The 22697-nt window shown below is 57.2% G+C and overlaps 1 protein-coding gene and 1 long non-coding RNA gene across 2 annotated transcripts; one reads left to right on the top strand and one right to left on the bottom strand.

Annotated features, from left to right (window-relative positions):
- Positions 1-549: 549 nt before the first annotated feature.
- FADS1 (fatty acid desaturase 1) lies at positions 550-14055 on the bottom strand. Its single transcript, XM_079787492.1, is given in 13 exon segments — positions 550-2775; positions 3137-3262; positions 3355-3434; positions 3708-3804; positions 3992-4089; positions 4726-4802; positions 6113-6173; positions 9761-9889; positions 9994-10095; positions 11237-11434; positions 12012-12122; positions 13691-13902; positions 13905-14055. Coding segments are annotated over 13 exon segments (1479 nt in total). The 5' UTR covers positions 14041-14055; the 3' UTR covers positions 550-2723.
- LOC307109017 lies at positions 12248-20261 on the top strand. The gene is made up of 3 exons (XR_013814372.1): positions 12248-13591; positions 15529-15703; positions 18012-20261. It is a non-coding gene; the product is annotated as an uncharacterized lncRNA (long non-coding RNA).
- The last annotated feature ends 2436 nt before the right edge of the window (positions 20262-22697 follow it).

Consider the following 22697-nt stretch of genomic DNA (forward strand, 5'->3'; position numbering starts at 1 on the left):
TCCCATACAAATATGCTAAATTTGGTTATTTTCTCTTGCTAATCTCATTTCTATTTGATTAGACCAGCGAGAAGCCTGCCGATCTTTATTTAGCATATTTTAATATGCTGATGGGAGTTTAGAAAAGCATTGCTTTGTAGTCCAGCTCTGAGGCATGGTACCTGCAGAGGGAGATTTAGGCAAAAAGGAGACTTACGGGGACTACCATATACTAGTATACTGAGACTAGAAATGAGTTCAAGGGTGAGGGCGTCGCCTCATAGGAGGGTGCACACAAAACCTAGTGTATCTAGCATTTGAACATACGGGCGTCATGGGAAGGGGCTGGCTTTTCTTTTCCTTGCCACAGTTCACCTGTGCTCTGTTCCCTGGATTTCCTGACGTCCCCTCTTCTGCCCAAGGGGCCTGTGCCAAGAGCAGGCCGTGTGGGGATTCATGTTCAGAAAGAACTTAGATCCACAGGTGTAGACAGTGACTTGAAGAACAGGCACGGGGAGTCCTTTGGACATGTGCAGGGGAGTGCTGTGGGTTACAAGTGAGGAGCCTTCATTTGGTCAAAATTTGCTTTATTTTTCAGCTTTCCTCCAGGACGTGGTAACAAAGTTGGCATGTACAAAAAGGATAGTGATACTGGGCCTGGTTAGAGAAAATGCCTCTGGCGAAGTGGGAGGGAGATGAAAGTAACAAAGACAAACGCAGACCTTGGGACTTTTTCAAAAGTGAGTTCAGATGTTAGTTCTGGCACAATCTGTGACCGGAGGCGACTTGTTCTGTCTAAGCCTGTTTCCTCAGCTGTCGTTGGATCTGAGATCGCTCTTGTCACCATTGTAATCATGGGAGCCTTTTGTCAGCGGTGTGTCCGTTATGGGCCATGTGAGACCACACGGACCTGGGCTAAGGAGAAGGCCACACATTTGAGGGGCTTTGAGGATCTGGACTTGGTTCAGTGAGCTTCACTGGGTTTGCTCAGCCTGGGCCCAAAGCCAGAGAGCTTGGCAGGCTGGCGACACCACACCCAGACCTCAGGTAGCAGGGAGCTGAGGGGTGGGGGGGGTCAGCACCTGTTGTGGAGGGAGGAAGCCAAGGCTTCAATTGTGCGTGTAATTTAAACCAGGTTCTGCCCAAATGAAAAAGATCTGAACTCCTGTTACCTGTTCCCCAACCTACTTGTTTTTTACATTTCTTGGTTTTGACAGACCTCTAAGTAATCACAACACCCTTTCCGTAGGTGGTGCCTCTAGTCCCTTCCCAACATGCCTTAGGACCGTCATCTCCCAAAACTAAAGGCCAGCTCTCCCAGGGCCCCAAAGGCTCAATCCGCCTAGGGTGGGTGCCTCGGACTGAATGGCACGGGTGCGGGGGGAGCGGAAAGGGTGTGAATGCTGATGACAAGTTCTGGAGTTAGGCGAGACTCCTGGGGCACACTCCTGTTCGCTCTCTAGAGATGGGTTAAACTTTCTCTTTTAAAAAGCAGATTTAAAAAATGGCATCTCAGTACTAAACTAAGAGATCATCCTAAATTCCTACCTGGTCTCCAGCAGAGAGAGATCCTTGAACAGAACTGACAGAGTAAGACGCCTAATGACAGCACCAGATGGTCCCATGACCACGAACTTCTGTGTTTACTTCCTGTTTCTGGTTTAGAACTAGGAAGCGATGACATTGAACCCCGCTGCTCCTGCTCAGAGGTAATGCTGTAAATAACCTACGTTACGGACATTTCTTACTGCCCTTGCCTTCTTTATGATCAGCCCTGTGTCTCCCTCTGACTGGCGACTCCCCGCTTGGAAACTTGTGCTCAAGTATTAAGCTTGGCATTACAGGTAAGGAAGCAAAGAGAACCCCCAGGGCCCCCATGTCTCTGAGGAGGAGAAAAGCAAGTTGCCCGGTCTGCTCACTTGCTTGTGGAGCAAGAAGTGGACTCCGTCCTAGGAATGTCTCACTCCTTAGGTGCTGGTGAGAAGAGGTGGAAAGCTGAAGGGAGCTTTAATGGCCAGTAACTCCGCTGGCATTTTGGCAGGACCTAGGACCTGATGCTCCCTTGGGACTCTGGATGGAACATGGACCAACATCAGTAGAGGCAGGATCCTTCGGGGCCATGTGTCTTCCATACCACAGCCCGGCCTTTGCCCTGCGTGCTTCCAAAAGTGGAGAAATGGCTTCTCCAGGAACCTGAGGCCCGTGGAGGTCACGGGCTTCACAGCCCTAAAGCGAGCCGAGCCCCCAGGCGCTGCATGAGGCTGGCCTCAGAGTTCTGAGCACCTGCTTCCTTTCTAAATCCTGCTCCAGGGGTTCAGCTACTCCACCTCCCTCCACCCTGCGAACCTGAGGTTTGCAAACGAGGGTGAAGTGGACCAGTAAGATGAGCTCACCCCTTTCCTGGGTGGAATTTTACTGCTAAACCGCCTGATTTCTGGGCTCAGTTGGTCCTCCCTATTCTCACCCCTTCCCCACTCCCTCTTTTGCTCACCAACCCCCGACATGTGACACTAGAAAAAAACAAACTCACATCCCTGCCCTGACAGCTCCATCCCTCCCTCCAGGGGCTTCATGTTCCCCTCCCTCTTTGGGTCCTAAATCTGCCTGGAAGGTAAAGGGGAGGGGTTTGAGCCAGAGCCTTGATCTCAAACCCACCCCCCTGGGTGTTAGGATTGTAGTGGCGCGTCCCTGGGGCTTCCCTCTGCTTTGGCTCCAGAGGTTCCTCTTCCAGGAGGGGGCTGCTGTTATTGGTGAAGATAGGCATCTAGCCAGAGTTGCCCCGACTCCTTCAGTGAGCTGTAGGAGAAGATGGAAGAGGGAGCAGGCAGTGAGGGGGGCAGGGCGGGGCCGAGCCCCAAAGCCAAACCACCCACCAGAAAGGTAAGGTATGGGGGCACTCTCACAGAGGTCTGGGAGCCGTCACATGGCTCGAGGCCCCTCCCTTCCATGTGAACTCTGCCCCTTTGTCTGAGAAAGAGCTTGGGCCACGCACGGAGAGCGGAGGACTGACTTGGCCACAGCGGAGCACCCTGCTCTGGCCTCGGTGAGCTCCATTCCGTGGGGGAAACCTTCCTATCGCTCCAGCCCACCCTTCGCCCACCCCACTGCCCTGCCCGCCTCCCTCCCCACCAGCCATCTCCCAGGCTCAGACACTCACTGGACAATGTCCGCGAAGGCTGTGAGCAGGGGCTTGGACTGGTACTCGATGCCGTGCTTGGCACACAGGGAGCGCACCAGGGGAGCCACTTTGTGGTAATTGTGTCGCGGCATCGTGGGGAAAAGGCTTCAGAAGAACGGGGCAGTCAGGGCTTCTGCTCCTCACTCCCCCACCCCCACCCCCACCCCCCCGTGGACCCTGCCCAAGGCCCTGCTTACTGGTGTTCAATCTGGAAGTTGAGGTGCCCACTGAACCAGTCATTGAAGGCCGACTTGTGCACGTTGCACGTTGCCTGGAGCTGGAGGAAGGGGGGAGGGGAGGGCACGGCTCTGGGTACCAGGTGCAAAGGCCAGTCCAGGCCTTGCAGGCCTCGCTGTCTGAGCGGAGGGGCGGGGCCTGTCCCTGGTCACTCCCTCTCCACGTGGTGGCAGGGGAAGCGTCAAGCTGATGAGGCGATGCTGCCGGGAGCTGGTGTGGTCCCTGCTCCCCGGTCCCCGGCCCCGCGTCTCTGCCCACCCACACTTGTTCTCAGTCGTGTCAGGCCTCGTTCTTCCAGGTCACTGTCCCTCACCTGGGTGGAGACCCAGTCCCTGTTCCGGTCGTAGTCAATGTGCATGGGGATATGGTTCATCTGTGTCACCCACACAAACCAGTTGCTTTCCAGGAACCTGGTGGTGTAACACACAAACGACACGCAGAGCTCAGAGTCCCCCTCCCTCAGGGAACTGCTCCAGTCTGGCCACCTTCCCGGGCCAACACCTGACATACCCCTGCCACCCAAAGCCCCGCGCAGCCCCCACACCAGACTGGCTACCCCCAACATCTCCGCCAACCCCTACCCCCGCCTCACCCTACCTGACCATGAAGAAAAGGCCCAGGAGGCCCTTCAGCCCCAGCAAGGGCGTGTAAGTGAGGGCGATGCGGACGTAGAAGGTGATCATCCAGGCCAAGTCCTGCAGAGAGGCAGAGCGTGGCGCGTGGCCTGGTGTGGCCCCTCTCCCTGGGACCCACACCGGAACGCTCAGTAATTGTCAGTGTCCCTCCCAAGTGCCCAGTCCTGCAGGGTCTAGTGCCATGCCTCCTTCCTCCCATTCCTAGAGGCACCCCGGCCCTCCCTGCCTGTCCTTCGGGGACGCCATGGCCTCCCTCCACCCATTTGTCTGTCCCCCAAAGGCAGTTGTACACGGGACGCGACAGAGCCTTTTCTGACGCCTCTGATCTAGCCAAGTGTCGTCGGGTTCCTTTTGGAATCTCAGGACCCTCTGCCTGAACCTCATCCCCGGTGCCAACCACATCCTCCACCTGCTTCGTCGGAAATTTCCTGGGAGTGGGTGCCGTCTCTCACGCGTCTTCCTCACTCCCCAGCCTGCCCCTGGCCAAGCCCAGCAAAGAACCTCAGGAGATACTGCTGAATGGGACAGGGCAGGGGGGGTCCGAGTCACCCCATCTACAGATAAGGAAGATCTACACCTGGTTTTGCTCTCAATCAGGCCTGGAGTGAACCTCAGTGGGTTGGCCTGGAGCGCCCTTTCCCTCCCGCAGGGAACTGGAGACAAAGGGTGTGGGGCTCGTGGGCCAAGGATACTCACCACCCACTTCTTCCGCTGGATAGCGAAGTAGAAGATGTACCACTGGAAGTAGAGAGGTAGCAAGGCTGGGGGCCCAACTGGGGAGGAAATGGAGACGGGGAGGAGGTGTGAGCAGCGTGAGGGGCCCTGAGGGGCTGGCGGTGCTGGCCTCTGGCATCTCCTCCTGTTGCCCCTGCTGCCCTGGCACTCCTGTCCATGGAACCAGCGGGCACTGGAGGTGCGGTGAATGCAAGTCTGCAGAAGGCAGTCTCCCAAGAGGATGCCAGCGGGGGGGGGGGGGGGGGGGGGGCGGGGGAGGGGGGTGGCAACCTTCCCGTGGAAGGCAGCAGCCAGGGACCTGCTCTGCTCCTGTGCCTTTCAAAGGGCTCAGCTGACACTCCCCCGTTGTCCTGGCTACAGCCCTGCCCCCGCCGGGCCTTCCTACTGACCCTATGCCTGTCCTCGCAGTCAGCTGCCCTGTGCTCCTGGCTGCTCCACCGCGCAGGGGAAGGGGCAGGAGTGTGTGTGTGTGTGTGTGTGTGTGTGTGGGGATGGGGGGCCCTGCTGCTCCCTCGTGGGCTAGAAGCTCGCTTCCACCCAACCCAAAGCCCAGCGGTCACTGCGGAAAGGCGCGGAGGTGCTTCCCTTAACACTGGGAGCTGAAGCGGCGCACAGCGTCCAGTGTGCCGCCCCTTCTGGGCAGAACCCCCACATTACCGTGCCCACCCACAGCTCCACTCCCTGAGGCGTCACGCCTTCCACCGTCCTTCCTTCGGGACAGTTCTGCTCCGCCCTCTACCCCACCCCCCTTTCTCCAGTAGGGAGGGTTGGTAGCAGGCAGTTGGGATAAATTCCTTTGAACTAAAATGGGATCGATGGAACCATCCCCTCCCTTCCTTTAAAAACTCCAACTGTAAGCATTATGGAGCTGAGTTTTCAAGCAGGGAACGTGTAGCCGTCTTCAGAAAGAGCTTAAGACAACAATAGAAGCGCTTCCTCCTTTTCCAACAGCTCCTCCAATCCCTCTTCGGGTCCAAACCTCCACAGCTACATCCACAAGTCTCTGGGGTGGGACTACGCCCCACTGAGTCACCCTGACCCAGGTCTCTGTTTGACAAGTTTCGAGGTGAGCTTTTAATCGGGATGCCCGCCCTGACCATTCAGTTCTCCGGTGGAAGCCAGGGTGGGACTGGGGGAACCTGACCCAACATGAGGCTCACAGTGCCGCTCCTTAGCTGGGACGGCAGACTGCTCCCAAGCCGGGAGTAACCTGCTGGGGCGGGTGCTCCCTCCAGCCTTTACCTGAAATACCAGGATCCCTCCAGAGTCCTTTCCTCCCCACACCCCTTCAGCCCCCCCCCCCCACCTCCCCCGAGGGAGTCTCCTGGTGCGGAATGGGGACACTCACTCAGGAAGAAGTATTTGTGCTGGTGGTTGTACGGCATGTACTTCTTCTTCTGTTTCCCAAGCTGCGGAGAAAAGCAAACACAGCTCAGCACCCCGAGACCAGTCACCATTCCCCTCCCCCTTTGACCTTGGCTCAGCTTAGGCCTACTCCAGGCTCAGGGCTGCTGCTGCTGCTGGACGGCTCCAGCAGGCCGTCTTACCTCCAGCTCCCGGCACGGGAAGCCAGGCCCATGCCCATGTGAGATGCGTACACAACAGTGTCTTCAGGTCCTCAGGACCCCTCATGTTTACCCGAAGACAGCTTCGTGGTGAGGTTTCCAGGACCCCTCCCCCCTCCCCCTTCCTTCCCGGGCCTCCCCCCTCCCCCTCCCTTCCCGGGCCTCCCCGCTCGGTACTGTGTTGACCAGAGTCTCCTGCACAGTCAGTATTCCCTCCACATCCAGCCCCTGGCATTTCCCATCACAATCTTTTGGTCTCTTGACTTCAACATGAGCTTTCTAAAACCCCTTGAGAGCTAAGCAAAGTTTGGCAAATATTTATGGCCAGGGAACCAAGAACAACTTGGCAATCTGAAGATGCTGGAAAAGTTTTTCCCAGCGGGTGGTGCTTTTGTAAGCCCAGCTGCTGAAGAGGTAGGCCGGGGCCGCCAGGGCAGCCAACCCGCGTGGAACCCCTGGCATGACGGCAAAGCCCTGCCGCCTCACGTGGTGGCTCCTCTGCTCCTCCTGCCCCACTTAGTCATGGCAACCGGACAGCCCCGGGGCGGGAGAGGCTCCATCCAGAGCACAATGCCTGTTCATTCTCCTTTCACCGTCTGCCCGCTGCTGTGACAGGTCATCTACTGAGTTTATTCTCTGCGAGGCACTTGTGCTAAAGGACTCATTCGTTCAACGAGTACTTATTGAGCACCTACTGTGTGCCAGGCACTGTTCCAGGTGCTGAGGATACAGAGGTGAACCGTACAAAATCCCTACCCTTGTGGAATTTGTAATCTGCCAGGAAGCCGGCGATAAATCTGTAGTTATAGATTAAAAACAAGAAAACGTCACAGAATGTGAGGGAGGCAGTGTTTTGGCGGGGGTGGTCAGAAATGGCCTCCCTGAACTGCGAACTGAGTAACGAGAAGGAGGCAGCAATGTGAAGATTCAGGGGAAGAGCATTTATAGCCGAGAGAACAGCCAGTACAAAGGCTTAGGATAATCCAGGGACAGAAAGATCAGTGTGACTGGGAATTTACAGTAAGCCGCAGGGGAGAGTGGTTAGAAGGCCAGAAAACTAGCGATGGGTGGCCAGATCATGCCGGACCCTAGAAAGCCCTGGTCAGGAGGTTGGCTTTCATTCCCATGGTGATGGGAAGTCGCTAGGGGGCTTTCGACGGGTGTGGCAAGAGCCGCTTTGTGCTTTAACCTTTTGCACTCGGATGTCGAGTGTGACTCGACATGGTTAGCATCGGTAGCAGCTGGAGAAAAAAGCGAGTGCAAAGGGTTAAAAAGGCCCTCTGGCCGGCTGGGGAGAATGACCTGTTGGTAGGGGCAGGTATAGTCACAGGGAGACCAGTGAGGAGCCTAGAGCAATAAGCTAGACCCTACATGACCAGACCTGGGGAGGGGAAGCAATGGCGCTGGAGACGTCAATATAGATTTGAGGTCTGCTTTGGAAGCAGTATTAACAAGGCTTGCCGAGCCCTGCTGGCGTGGCTCAGGGGTTGAGCGTCGACCTATGAACCAGGAGGTCGCAGTTCGATTTCTGGTCAGGGCTCATGCCCGGGTTGCGGGCTCGATCCCCAGTGTGGGGCGTGCAGGAGGCAGCCGATCCATGATTCTCATCATTGATGTTTCTCTCTCTCTCCCTCTCCCTTCCTCTCTGAAATCAATAAAAATATATTTTAAAAGAAAAAAACAACAAGGCTTGCTGATATGGGGATGAAGGTTATCCCACCCCAAGCATCATTAACTGAGAGGGGAAACGAGGAGGAGCCTGTCTCATTGGCTGGCTGGGTGGGGCCGAGCCCTGGCCTCCTCCTGGAACAGTTGTGGAAGGCAGCCCTGTCCATTATGATCCCAATAGCTGCCCCCTGTGCTTTGACCCTGGGGAGCCAGAGGGTTCTATTCAGGGTGGAGTGTCCTCTGTACCTCTTGTCCTCCAGGAGAGCTGGGAGGCAAAGGCGGGTCAGCACAGGGGTCAGTGCCCAGGTAAACCACACCCAGAGAGGGTGGCCCACGCCCAAGCAGCGGGAGCCGGGCATTTACTAGCACACTAGCAGGCAGCCTGTCTTCAGCCTCCTAAGTAGGCCAAAAAGGCGGGGGGGGCGGGTATTTTGGTCCCAGACCATCCTCTAGTTCCGGTGTCCATGGGTAGGAATCTCCTACCACCCTAGAGCCAAGAAGCAATGCAGGCAGTGGTGTGAGAAGCTCCCTTCCCCTGGGGCTCCCACGTTGTTGGTTTCTAACTCTCTGCGGTGACAGCGGAAGTGCTGCCCGGAGCTGCACGCTCTGCCCGATCAAGGAGCCACACCGCCCCAAGGTAGCCGCCGGAGCCCGGAGGGGCCAGGGCGGGTTCCGCACCCCCTCGCTGTTGACTGGAACACAGTGGTGGGCAGGCAGCAAACCACAGAGGTACCGGTAGGAGGTGGGAGTTAGGACATTACGGGCCGTGAGACACAAGCTTCAAGCTCGAGGCTCCTGGTGCCAGGCCAGCCAGTGCTGCCAGCAGCTTTCCAGAGTCCTCGTGGCCAGAGGGGGCGGAGAGCCAGGCCACGCTGAACCAGGCCGGGACTGGGACGTGTTAGCAGCCATTTAGTCCTGGCAGGCTGCCACGTCCTGAGTGGTGGAAGGGACCTGGCAGAGCTCTGGCTGCAGCCGGGAGCCTTGGGGCGGAGGGCTGTACATTCACTGCTTTTATTTTAAATCCCCACTCAATTGATTGGTCTTTAGAGATAGGAATGGGGAAACATCAATCGCTTGCCTCCCATACACGCCCCAATTGGGGATCGAACCCCCGCACCTCTTGGTGTATAGGACAATGCTCCAACCAACTGAGCCACCCGGCCAGGGCCACATTAACCTTTTAAAGAACTCTGCTGGCCACAGATGACAACTCAAACCCAACACTGCCCCCCCTGGAAGTGAGACTGGGTGGGAGGAACTATTTGGTGAATGAATGCTCCAGGCACTGGGTGTCACAGGACAGGGAGACAGTCATGGCCTTGATGGGGAAGTCTGTGACACAGTAGGACATCAAGTACGAGAGAGGAATAGAGCGAGGGGCCGAGGGGAGGGCTGCTGCCTGGGGTCGGACTGGCAGGAAACCCCGACGAGGGCCATCCCTCACTCCCAAGGACAGGCGGGGTGTTTGCACGGCGGTCCCGGTTACCCTTTGGGTCCGTAGCAGCATGTGGCACCTTTATACCGTAACTGCTTTGCCGATCGGAGCTCACTCGGGAAAACGGGGTTCTGTCCTGGGCAGCCCGTTGCCGCCTGTTGCCTCCCGCAACTTCCAAGCGGCCGGGCAGCCGGCCAGCGTCTCCCTCCCCCCCCCCCCCCCCCCCCCCCCCCGCAGCACTGTGAGCATTCCCTCCGCCCTCGGGGCTGGCAGGTTCTCCATTAAAAGTTCTCCATTCTCCCAGACCTCCCCGCGGTGCCCTGCTCACCTCCACGGAGAGGATCTTGCCCAAGGCGAAGAAGAAGGGGTGCATGTTGATGTCTGGGTCTTTGCGGAAGCAGTTGGGCTTGGCGTGGTGCTGGAAGTGCAGGTGGTTCCACCAACTGGCGGGGGCGCCCTACAGAAAAGCAGGGGCACGAGTATGAAGGCCTAGGGCCCCCTCCCCCCCGCAGGTAGCCCTTCCTTAGCCAGTTTCAGAAAGCCCCTCCCCGTGCCACTGACCTTCAGGTGGCCGATCACGAAATGATGTAGCAGGTGGTTCCACGTAGAGGTGCTGAAGACAGACAGGTGCCCGAAGTCGTGCTGCAGCCAGCCAGCCTGGGCCTGGGCGAGAGAGGCTAGTGCTGAGCAGCTCACCGGCCCGGCGTCCCTCACTGACCTTCAGCCTCCCAACCACACCCACCGAGGCCGCCGATGCTGCAGGCCCCTACCTGAGCTCACCAGGAGAGGAGTTGGCAAGCCGGGCCCTACCGCTGGCTGGGGCACCAGCTCATAGGAAAGCTGGATCCAAGCACATTTCCTTCCCTGCCCGTTTGTTCCCCTAGCCCGGAGACCTTGGCATACAACGGGCTGAACATCCAGGCCTCAGAAAAGGACAGAGTGACGCACTGAGGCCTGGCAGATGCATCCAGGCAGCGAGTGTTAGAGCCCACGCGTTATCAGCATGCGGGGCGGCCTTGTGCCGGGGAGGAAACCAAGCTTTGCTGATAAAGCAGATCTTGGTTCTTGGCACCCTTGGGCTGTGGCAGAACCTGAGCAGGAATTTCCCGAGGAGAAGGGAGCCCTAGCCCTGACCGGTGTGGCTCAGTGGATAGAGCGTCGGCCTGCAGACTGAAGGGTCCCAGGCTCGATTCCGGTCAAGGGCATGTACCTTGGTTGCGGGCACACTCAGGAGGCAGTTGATCGATGTTTCTAACTCTCTATCCCTCTCCCTTCCTCTCTGTAAAAAATCAATAAAATATATTTTTTTAAAAAAGAAGGGAGCCCTGGGAGAGGCAGCTGGAGCGGCGGGGAGAGGAATGGAGGTGCATGGCCACCAACGAGCAGACGACAGCCACAGACAACGGGCGCGGGTTCTCTTTTTGCACCGACTCTCCCGCGTGTCCTCAGCTCTGCCCACAGAGGGGAGGCACCTTGGCCTCCTGAGGGTAAGAGTTTCCCCGAGGGATGCGGGGCATGGCGGAGCTCTTTTTAAAAAATAAAAAAATAAAATAAATAAAAATAAATATATATATGTTTTTGTTGATTTCAGAGAGGAAGGGAGAGGGAGAGAGGAACATGAACGATGAGAATCACTGATCGGCTGCCTCCTGCACACCCCCCCACTGGGGATCAAGCCCGCAATCCCAGCAAGTGCCCTTGGCAGAAATCGAACCAGGACCCTGCAGTCCGCAGGCCCACGCTCTATCCACCGAGCCAAGCTGGCTGGGGCCGGCCGTGCTCCTGCCACGCCGAGGGCTCTCACCTGCACCGCGCTGAGCAGCACCGCACAGAGGACGAAGGGCACGAAGGACGTCCCGAAGGCCCACAGCGTGAGCCAGGCGGCCGCGTCCAGCAGCAGGATGTGCAGCAGGTGCAGCAGGAAGAAGGCGCGGTTGGCCTTCAGGAGCCCCATCCGCTCCACCGTGGCCCGCAGCTCCCGGAATTCTTCGGTCAGCTCCTTCTGAGGAAGAGGGAAGCGGGGAAGCTGCTATTCTCCAGCTGCAACGCGACCCTGCTGGTGGCCAGGGGCCTCTTGGGCTCAAGGACACCCCCCTCCCTGCACCTGGGTAGCAGTCTTCCCTAAAAACACCACAAGCCCAGGGAGGATGGCGGGAGGAGGGGCTATGGGGTCACGCCAAAGAGCACGTGGTCACTGGAACTTAGACTCGATTCAAGGCCCTGCGCTGCGTTTGCCAGCGTGTGACCTGACCCTTGGCCACGCTGCTTAACCTAGGAGAGCCTCAGTCTCCTCATCTGGAAATGCGTGAGGGTGGCAGGAGGTTATGCTTGGCACAGAGCAGGTGCTCAAATCGGTTTCATGTTGATGACTATGGTCATGGTGGTGGCCCCGTGAGACCCATGGAGTCCAGAGACCCCGCTCCCTTGGGCCTGTGACCCACTGGCTCAGCAGAAGAACCAGGGACCTCAAGATCCCCAGGAGCTACTGACCGCAGTTACCCAGGATCCTGTCTAGGCCTGCCTTCCACCCTCTGCCCCTCCACAAGCACGGGGTCTCCCCACAGCGAGCAGGGCCTCACATTCTTCGTGGGCTCGAAGCTGGGCTGCTCCGGAGACAGCTCTCCAATGAGGAGCGAGTTCATGTACTTCCTCACGAGGCCCTTGTTGATGTGGAACGCCACAAAGGGGTCCTGCAAAGATGGGGAGAAGGCGGGACTCTGGGAGGGCTCCCACCCAAGGTCAGCAAGGAGGCTGCGCCGACACCACCTGCCCCCCCCCCCCCCCCCCCCCGGGCCAGCTGCCCTCTGAGGGTGCTCACACCTAGTCTAGGTGTCCGCAGGTCCCAGCACCCAGCACCCGTGGTCAGTGAGAAAGGCACCACACCAACCAACAGGAGGCGCGGTGGGGCCCCAGAAAGCCCCCCTTGGGCTGGCCTTTCCTCCCGCGTTTCCAGGGACAGCTTTCCCACGGACGTGCGGAGTGGGTGAGAAACGGGGATGCGTGGGGCTGGGACACTTCTCTGGGGGACTTCAGCCCCGCTCCCTGCCGCGTTCTCCGGAAGATGAGATTGCATCTCCCCTCCTCCCTTTCATCGGTCCCCGTTTCCTTGGCACTTGGATCCCACCCTGCGGCTAATTCTGGTGATGGGAGCGGGGACCTTGGTGGTAAGATCCACATCCTCGGGTCGGGAAGCCCCAAGGCTGTGGGGGAATCCGCTGGAGAGGCGGGAACCAGGGCGGGGCCGGCCGGTGGCGCCACGCAGCCGGACCAATCGCCGGCCCGGCGAGGCAGCCGGAGCCCCAAATCACCCTGCGGGGCCGGCGGGATCGCCTGCTCCTGCGCATGCGTGCGCTCAGCCTCGGCCGGCGGTCACTCCGGGAGGCAAGCGCAGACCCTGGCCTTGTCCCCCGGCGGCTGTGAGGGCAGGTGGGCCTCACCTGGGAGCGCCGGTGCCCGGCTTGGACATAATGGAAACGCGATGGCAAGCGGGGAGGGGGCGACAGCAAAGGGTCCAGTCGCTTGGGCGAAAGATGGGAGAAGGATGTAGGGGACGGGGACGGGCGAAGCGCACGCTCCAACCTCTGGGTCCCCAAGGGGGGTCCCCAGCTCCTCAACCCAGCAGGGAGGCGCCAGGTGCCTGAGAGCCGGGTGGTCTAGAAGGGGAAGCGGGAGGGGGGCTGGGCGCACTGGCCCCGCTGTGTAAACACAAAAAGCCGTCCGCCTGCGGCCGAGTGGCCAAGGGATTCGCAGGCCGTCACGGGGTCCTCGCCCAGTGTGTGTTGATGCACCCCCCCCCCTCCCGCCTTCACCCTTTGGGGGCTCCCAGGACAGCGGGCGCCGGTGGATTCCGGCCTGGCCTTTCCCCCAGACCGGTTCCCTCTCCTGCGCCCGCTCGCCAGGGTGGCCCAGCACACTCAGCCCCCGGTCCCGGCACCGCTCACAGCCCCGGCCGCGATCCCGCCCGCCCGCCCGGGGCCTCGGCCGCACACCATCCCAGCCCCTCCCAGCCCCGCTCGGGCCGGCCCGCGCCTTTAGACCGCACGCAGGGCCGGCGGCCTTGGTGTGAGTGTGAGCGGCCGGCCTCCACCCCCACTCGCGTTCGCAGCCTCTCCTCCGCCGGCACCCCGGGTGCACAGCTCGCCCCATCCCTCGGCAGCAGGTACGCTCGGGCCCCGCCGGCTTCCCCCCGAACTAGTCGGTGTTCGGTTCGGGACGCCAAACTTCCGGCCTTCCCCCGCGCCCCGTCGGCGGCGCTCACCGTAGCATCCTGCCCCGCGTAGTGGCTGATGACCCGGGAGCCGCCGGGGTGCCGGCGGGAGAACTCGCTGATGTTGTACACCTTCCGCTCGATCACCAGCCACCGCTCCTGGCCGCGCCCGCAGCGCTGCGCCACCTCGTCCCAGGTGAAGTAGCGCGGGGCCGGCCGCTGGGCCGGGGTCTCGGGGGCCATGGGGCCCGGCGGCTTCCCGCGCCCGCTGCGTCGGAGGAGCCGGGCGCGCGCTCGGAGGACGGGTCCGCGGCGCGCGCCCCGAGCCTGCTCCCCGGGCGCCGCGCCGGGTTTTCAGCTCCCGCGGCCCGGACCGCCGGGCCCGCTGCGCGCGCTCCCATTGGCGGAGCCGCGTGGCGCGGAGCGAGCCCCCGCCTCGCCGCGGGGCGGGCGGTCGCAGGCCTGGGGCGAGGGCGGGGGCGGACGCGCGCCCCCTGGCGGGCTCGGGACCCGGGTGACTGCGGGATCCACTGCCCTAGCGCGGCTTGGTCCCCTGGAGGCGCCGCGAGCGGGATAACGGTTCCGGTGCAGCCTCCTGGGCCGGGCATCTCTGGGCTCCAGGGCAGGAGCGGGTTCCGCCGGCGGCCGGGGGCGGGGCGGGAGGCGGTGAGTCAGGCCGCTTAGGGAGCTTGGGGAGGTGGGTGGAGAGGAGTGTCCCTGCAGCCATGGCTGTCCAGGGGCCGAGGCTGGCCCGGGGCATCGTCTTTAGGCCATGAACGCCCTCTCCAGTGTCCGGTGTTGTGTCGTGCTTGCTGGGAGCGCTATGAGAGCCGGGCTCGTCCATTTAATTCTGTACATGTTTACAACACACGTCTTCAAGCCAGCCATCCCCAGTGCGGGGCGTGCAGGGGGCAGCGATCACTGATGCTCTCTCATCATTGATGTTTCTCTCTCTCTCTCCCTTTCTCTGAAATCAATCAAATATTTTTTTAAAAAAAAAGAATGTACACAGTGGTAGTAAAGTAGGTTGTTTCTGAGTGGACAGAATAAGCATATTTTAAAAATATATTTTTTATTGATTTCAGAGAGAGTGGTGGTACCAGAGGTGGGGAGGATGGGAGAGATGGGTGATGTTAGTCAAAGGATACAGACTTCTGGTTATAAGATTAATATCTAATGTACAGATGGTGACTGTACCAGTAGTTAACAGTACTGTCTGGTATATTTGGAAGTTGCTAAGGGAGTGGACCTAAAGTGTTATCATACACGCATAAAAAGGTGGCAAAGTGAGGTGGTGGATATGTTCACTAACCTTATTGCGGTCATAATTTTACAATATATACACACACCAAATCATCACGTTGTACACCTTAAATGTATACAATGTCATATGTCAAATACATCAACAAAACAGGAAAAGAATAAGAAAGTGGACGACTTGATTAAAACATGGGCAAAAGACTTTAAGAGACAGCGTATGAAAAGGAGCTCAACATCACATGTAGTTGGAGAACTGACAATTCAAACAACGGTAGCAAAAGTCCGAAACACTGACCATACCGAAGGCTGGCGAGGGTGTGAGCAACAGGAATTCCCATTCGTGGCTGGAGGGAATGCAAAACGGTACAGTCACTCAGGAGGCATTTGGGCAGTTCCTTACAAAGTTCAACACAGTCTCACCACAACTGAGCTCTCACGCATTTGCCCAGTTGAATTGAAAACTTATGTCCACACACAAATCTGCCACCAGTGTTTACGCTGTTAAAACCAATGTTTGGCTTTACTCACAAGCACCAACAACTTGAAGCAACCAAGGTGTTCTTCACAGGTGAACGGACAGAACAGGCACGTATATCCAGACAACACTTTTTTTTTTTTTTTTTTCCCAGTGCTGAAAGGAGGGAGCCGTCCAGCCTCATGGAGGACCCCTGGATGCATGTTGCTAAGTGAAAGAAGCCAGCTGGGCCGCCGTAACCGTACCATCGACTGGGTAGCTTATGAGCAACAGAGATGTGTTTCTCCTCGTTCTGGGGACTGGGAAGTCCAAGATCCAGGCTCTGGCAGGTTGGGTGTCTGCTGAGGGGGTCCACGTCCCAGGCGGCTGTCTTTTCTCTGAACCTCGCCTGTGAGAAAGGTGGTGGTGGAGGGGGGGGACTCTGTGGGGTTTCTTTTCGAAGGACCCTAATCACCCTCATGACCTCATCACCCCCAAAAGCCCACATCTAAACCCTGTCACGCTGGGGATGAGGCCTGTCAGAGCAGGGCACCTTCTTGGGGTGCTTACTCTGAACCCTGCTCACAGCACTAAGTGTGAGAGCAGGTTCCTGCCCCCTGGAGCCCTGCTCGCTGTACTCATGGTGGAAGCACTCACTGCTCCATCCTGCCGACTGGTCCAAGCGTGGGAGCACAGGTCCTGGTCCTGCTGACTTCGCCCATCGCGGGGTCCGGAGCCCCTCTGCCAGGGGCGGGACCTCCTGGGACCCCGCGTATTCCAGGAGGGAGAAGCCACGAGAGGTCGTGGATATGTAAGAGAGTCTTTCTCGCAGGAGCTAGTGGCCGTGTAGCCATTGCTAACAGGGAGCCATTAGACAACGCAGTTCTCCACAGTAAAGTCCCACACACCGGCTGGTTAGCAATACGTCTTTCCCACAAAGTAGAGCGGCCTCGGTGTCCACAGCCATTATCTGAACAGCCACGCACGCGCTGCCTCCGGACCCGGACCCACAGCCTCTCCGAGTGGCTGCAGCTGCGCCCACTCCCCTCAGCAGCCTCAGTAGCACACTTTAATGCTACGTAGGCAAAAGAGGCTTCCGCCAAAGAGTAACACCAATCATTTGAGTTACAGAAGGGCACGCATGCGCAGTGTACCGTGAGGTTGCCGTGTCCTTGCACCTGTGTGTAGTCCTTGGACACCCTGATTAAGATTCCCATGCTCAGAGTGGCCTTGGACATCCGGTGTACTCTGGCATGGTTCCCGTAAGGCCTCGACATACGAAGTTTGGGGGAGACACACATATTCAGGACATAGTATACTGTATGATTCTAACTATATGACATTCTGGAAAAGACAAAAAAAATCTATGGAGACAGTAAGAAATCCGTGGTTGCCAGGGCTTAATGGAGAGGGAGGGGTGAACAGGTGGAGCACAGGGCACTTTTAGGGCAGCGAGCCTATTCTGTAGGATGCTGTGATGGTGGATGCATGTCATTGCACGTGTGCGAAACCCATAGAGTGTGCAACGCTGAGAGTGAACTCTAATGTAAACAATGGGTAGTATTGCTGAGTCAATATAGGTTCATCAGTAATAACAAATGTACCACTGGTGGGGGGATGTTGATAGGGGGAGGCTGTGTGTGTGTGTGGGGGGGGGACTTTTTAAAAAAATATATTTTATTGATATTTTACAGAGAGGAAGGGAGAGAGATAGAGAGTTAGAAACATCGATGAGAGAGAAACATCGATCAGCTGCCTCCTGCACACCTCCCACTGGGGATGTGCCCGCAACCCAGGTACATGCCCTTGACCGGAATCGAACCTGGGACCCTTCAGTCCACAGGCCGACACTCTATCCACTGAGCCAAACCGGTTAGGGCCGGGGGGTGGGGGGGAGGGGGTGGGAGACTTTTTGCTCAGTTTTGCTGTGGACCTAAAACTGCTCTAAGGAATAAAGTATTATAAAAACAATAATGAAAGAGACCTTAAAAATGGAAAGCCATCTGTTCTGTGGGATGTAACCCCACCTTGAGTCAGAACGCTAGATGATCTCTGTCTGCCCGCTTTCCAGGCCTAGGACTCGGAGCAGGTCAGGGGGCCACTCTAGGGCTTGGTTTGTTTTCCAAGAGAAAATGAAGAGGTGGTCCGATCAGTGGTTCTTGTGCTGTTGAGTTTTTCAGGAAGAAGTAAATTAAACATGAGAACCAGTGTAGGGTTGTCAACTTTTCATTTTGCCAAATAAGCATATTTTTTAAACTCCACCATCTTCTGTTACCATTTTATTATATATATATAGAGAGATATACACATACACATACACACACACACACACACACACACATTTTAGTATAAAAAATCAGGCCATGATTTTTAAATAAAAGGCAGTGTTTTCAATTGAATACTCTTAGTTTTATGGAAAACTCTACATTTCCCTTTATTTTTCTAATTTTTGCATTAGAAAAATATACCTGGTACCAGTTTGTAGATCATCACTTGTGTTGGCTAAACCATATCTTCTAACCTAATATTCTGAGACTTTATGCCCAAGTAGGTATGTGTTTTTATTGATTTGAGAGAGAGAGATAGAGAGAGAGAAACATTGATTTGTTCTACTTACGCATTCATTCATTGGTTGATTTGTGTATGTGCCCTGACCAGGATTGAACCCACAACCTTGGCATATCAGGACGATGCTCTAACCAACTGCGCTACTGGCTGATGCGCAAGCAGTTGTGCTGCGGGAAGGCCCACAGTAGATATCCTTCGTGCTGGTCCTGCACAACACAGTGAAGAATCCATGTCGGCGCTAAAGCCTGCACCCGATCGTGCAGACATATTATTACTAATACTAAGAACAGCCCTGCGGGGCAGGTATTACAGGGGACACGCGGAGGCTTGGCCCTAGGGAGCCACCTGCCCAGAGCCTGGCTGCCGTAGGCACGCGGGCAGCACCAGGACACAGGCCCGGGCCTGTCTGGACTCCGAAGCCCCTGGCGTTTCGGTCCTCAGACTGGTTTTCGCCCAGCACCTTCTTTCCTTCCGGAAGCAACCTGCTGCCCTTCTAAAAGTGGCTCCTCCCAGCACGCGGATTACTTGCGCTCCGTCCCCAGGCCAAGGCTGATTCACCGGGGCCTGGGCGTGATCCGATCCCGGAGGCAGTGCCTGTCCGAGCCCTTCCCCCTGCGTCTGAGTTCATGCTCGGAGATCAGAAGGTATTGTATCCATCGCAACCAGGATTAGGATCGAAGACAGCTGTTCTCAGCAGTCTGCCCGCCCCCTGGTCTGCAAAGAGGGAGCCAGAGGCGGGAGGGCCTGGCAGCCTTCAAGGCCCTGGGTCCATCGGTTCCCCAGGCCTCCGTCCCCACCTTCCCGTGGTTAGATGACCCCACTTTTCCTGGAATTCAGTGAGGCAGCAAACCCCTCCTTTCCCCCGGGCCAGTGCAAGTGTTGATCACATTCAAACCGGAATCGGAATCGCTGCGAGCCCCACGGCGTCCTTCTCTAGGCCAGAAGGAGCCAGCCCCGCCTTCTGGTGGAGAGAAAGAATGCGGGCTTCGGAGCCAGGTCCCGGCCATATGTGGACAAAACAGTTCCTCGTGGCGTCAGGGCCTCAGGAAGGGCCCGAAGCACGTCTGTGAGGCCGCAGCAGAGGGAACGTGGGGCGAGCTGTTGTCTCGGACACCGGACACACGGCGGGCTGTCCCTGCGCGGACACGGGGCGTCTGTTCACTTCCAGCCCGGTCACTCCTGAGGTGAGAACAGAAAGTCCCCCTTGGGAACCGAAACTCTCCTCCACCAGCCGGGCTTCCTCATTTGAACACTCTGCCGTCGCATTTCCTCTTTTAGAACATGGTAGGGACGCTCATCTGGTTCAAAATGCAGACGGTCCAGAAAGGACAACAGTCACGTTCTCCCTCTCGTCCTGAGCCAGTCCTCCCCGCCCCCAGGCAGCCAGGGAAGCCAGCCAGAGGTCTTCTTCCCTGCGATGCTCTCTGCGTGTTTATGTTGGCCTGTGCTGCTTGACAAGTCACTCCAAAGCTTAGTGGCTTAAAACAGCTAGCATTTTTGTTTTTGTTTTGTTTTGTTTTGTTAATCCTCACCCGAGGGTATTTTTCCATTGATCTTTTAGAGAGAGTGGAAGAGAAAGGGAAGAGACAGAGAGAAACATGGATGTGAGAGAAATACATCAATTGGTTGCCTCCTGCACATGCCCCGGCCAGGGCCAGGGCCAGGGAGGAGCCTGCAACCAAGATACGTGCCCTTGACCAGAATCAAACACGGGACCCTTTGGCCTGCAAGCCGACGCTCTATCCACTGAGCCAGACTGGCTAGGGCCAAACAACTGGCATGTGTATTTGCTCAAGATTCTAGGGGCCAGCTGGACAATGTAGCCCGAGCTTGTTCAGCGGGCTGGGTGGTCTACGGCGGCCTCAGCCACAAGACGGGCACTGGGCAGGCTCGTTGGGCGCGGGAGTCCTCGCCTGTGGGGAAGTTGGCCCTGTGCCAGCTGGTGTGGCCGCCACACCTCCCATGGTGCAGCGGCCAGCCCAACCTCGCTCCTGTGATGAGGATGAGACTTGCCAGAAGCGAGCGAGGGTCCGCCCCGACGCGCAAGCCCCTTTCAAGTTTCTGCCTTCGTCACATTTGCTCGTGAACCTTTGGCCAAAGCAAAATTAATCAAAGCAAATGGCCCATCCGGATCCAAGGGGTCTGGAGAAACAGACGACTTCACTTCTTTTCTTTTTTTTTTAATCTCAAGAAAAACGATTTTATATATAATAATGTTACATGCAATAAATACCAATTACTCAAGAAAATGATCTTCAATATAATAATACTAGAGGCCGGGTGCACGGATTTGTGCAATGGTGGGGGGCGTGGCCTGCGGGGATCAGCTCCTGCATTCAGCGTCTGCCCCCTGGTGGTCAGTGCGCATCATAGCGACTGGTCGACTGGTTGTTCTGGTTGTTGCGCTGTTTGGTCGCTGGGCTTTTATTACCATACTAGAGGCCCAGTGCACGAAATTCGTGCACTTGGGGGGGGGGTGGGGGGTCCTTCAGCCAAGCCTGCCCCCTCTGACAGACTGGGAGCCCTCAGGAGATGTCCTACTGATGGGGAGCGGGCCTAAGCTGCTGTCTGGCCTTCCCCTGCGGGAGGTGACTGGGCTGATCAGGGGAAGGCACCAGCCCCATCACCCCACTCCTGCTGCCACTGTCACAGCCGCCAAGGTGTTTTCACCAACACGGACTCCAGTCCCTTCTCCATGAAAAAATGACAGCTTTCTTTAGGCACTTTCAAGATGTGTCTTTCATAGGATATGACATTTCTTTTCTTTCTTTCTTTTTTATCCTCACCTGAGGATATGTTTCCATTGATTTTTACAGAGCTTGGAAGAGAGAGGGAAAGACAGAGAGAAACATCAATGTGAGAGGGATACTTCGATTGGTTGCCTCCTGCATGAGCCCTGACCTGGGCCCTGGCTAGGGAGGAGCCTGCAACCTAGGTACATGCCCTTGATCAGAATCGAACCCAGACCCTGCGGTGGGCAGGCCGAGGCTCTATCCACTGAGTCAAACTGGCTAGGGCAGGATATGACATATCTTAGCCCTCCAGCAGCAGACCTTTGTTTTTCCTCCAGGAGTGTGGAAAAACCTTAGAACACTTTCTTAGGTTCTTATTACTCAAGTTACCAGAACACTGTGAGAGGCAGCTTACAGGGAGCTTAGCCAATGAGGCTTCAGAAAAGGTGTTTCTTCTGCAGTTCATGCACAGAGGACCTCCTGCATTGTGTCCCCAGGGCTTCTGTCCACTGGGCTGGGGGCATGCCCCAAGCTGCACTGCGGGGGGTGCCAGGGGCATGCCCTCAGCCCAGCTTCCCTGCTTTCTGTCAGCTGCACTTCTGTCTGCTGGGCTGGAGGTGTGTCCCAAGCTGCACAGCATCGCTCCCTGGCCCAGTGTCTGTCCGCTTGGCGTGTCCCAAGTTGCGCTGCAGCAGCTCAGAGCTCACCCACCGCTTTCTGTCAGCTGGGCTTCTATCTGCTGGGTCGGGGGCCTGTCCCAAGCTGCACAGCGCCGGCTCTGAGCAGCCCCCCCGGCCCCAGCGTCTGTCCGTTTGGCGTGTACCAAGTCACACTGCAGCAGCTCAGAGCTCACCCCCGGCCCACCGCCACTTTCTGTCATCTGGGCTTCCTTCTGGTGGGCCGGGGGCGTGTCCCAAGCTGCGCAATGGCGGCTCTGAGCAGCCCTGGCTCTGAGCAGCCCCTGGCCCAGCGTCTGTCTCTTTGGCGTGTCCTATGTCGCGCAGAGGCAGCTCAGAGCTCACCGCCGGCCCACTGCCTGCTTTCTGTCAGCTGGGCTTCTGTTTGTTCCAAGCTGCGCGGGCGGCGGCTCTGAGCATGCCCCCTGCCCAGCAGCCCAGTGTTCTGTCTGCAGCTCTTCCTCCCTCTGCGGCCTGTGAATGGGACCTAGCGTCGTCACCATGGTGACGACGCTAGCGTCCCACCCTGGTGCTATGTGGGCCGCCATCTTTGTAGCGGAGGTACGGTCACTTAGGCCTTTATTAGATAGGATATAGGATTACATGCAACAAACATTAATATTTCAAGAAAAAAAGGATTTTAAGTATAATAATATTACCCAAACTGTACTAACATGATATGATTTTTTTTTTTTTTACAACTTCACTTCTTGGTGGCAAGAGCTGTGAAGTCACATTGCAAAGGGGCATCCACGCGGGGGGAGAAGGTTATGTGGACTTTTTCACAGCCCACCACAGCATACGTTTGTGACTAAGAGTGTGTATGGGTGTGTGTGTTTACTTGTTCCTATTTCTTACATAAAGGGTAGTATCATTTTTATGGCTCCTATAAATATTTAAAACCTGTTTTATAAGCCTGACACCTGTCATCTCTCCTCTCCCTCGTTTCTGTTTCCCCCTCGCTTCTTGAACATACGGAGCACATGTATGACAGCTCGTTCAGATCCTTCTCTGCCGGTTCCGTTCTCTCAGGACCGGGTCTGTTTCTGCTCATCGGTTTTCCTCCAGGACGCGGGCCACCCTCGCTGCTTCTTTGCATGCAGTGTGGTGCCTGAGGCTGCCAGGGGTCGGTCGTCAGGTCACCCTGATGGTGATGGGCTGTGTCGTAGTCATGTAGGTCTCGGCCTTCGTTCTGGCCTGCAGGAAGCTGCCTGGACCCGGTCTGATCCGTTTGGGACTTGCCCTTCAGCTTGGTCAGGGCGTGCCCGCCGCAGCCTGCGTCTCGGGCTACTCCATCGCCGCTAAGCCTGGCCGCTGGGACCGTTCCCAGCCTCTGTGCGCGCCAGGGGTTTCACTGCTTCCCGGCG

This window comes from Cnephaeus nilssonii, assembly GCF_951640355.1.
Source record: "Cnephaeus nilssonii genome assembly, chromosome: 13".
NCBI lineage: Eukaryota > Metazoa > Chordata > Mammalia > Chiroptera > Vespertilionidae > Cnephaeus > Cnephaeus nilssonii.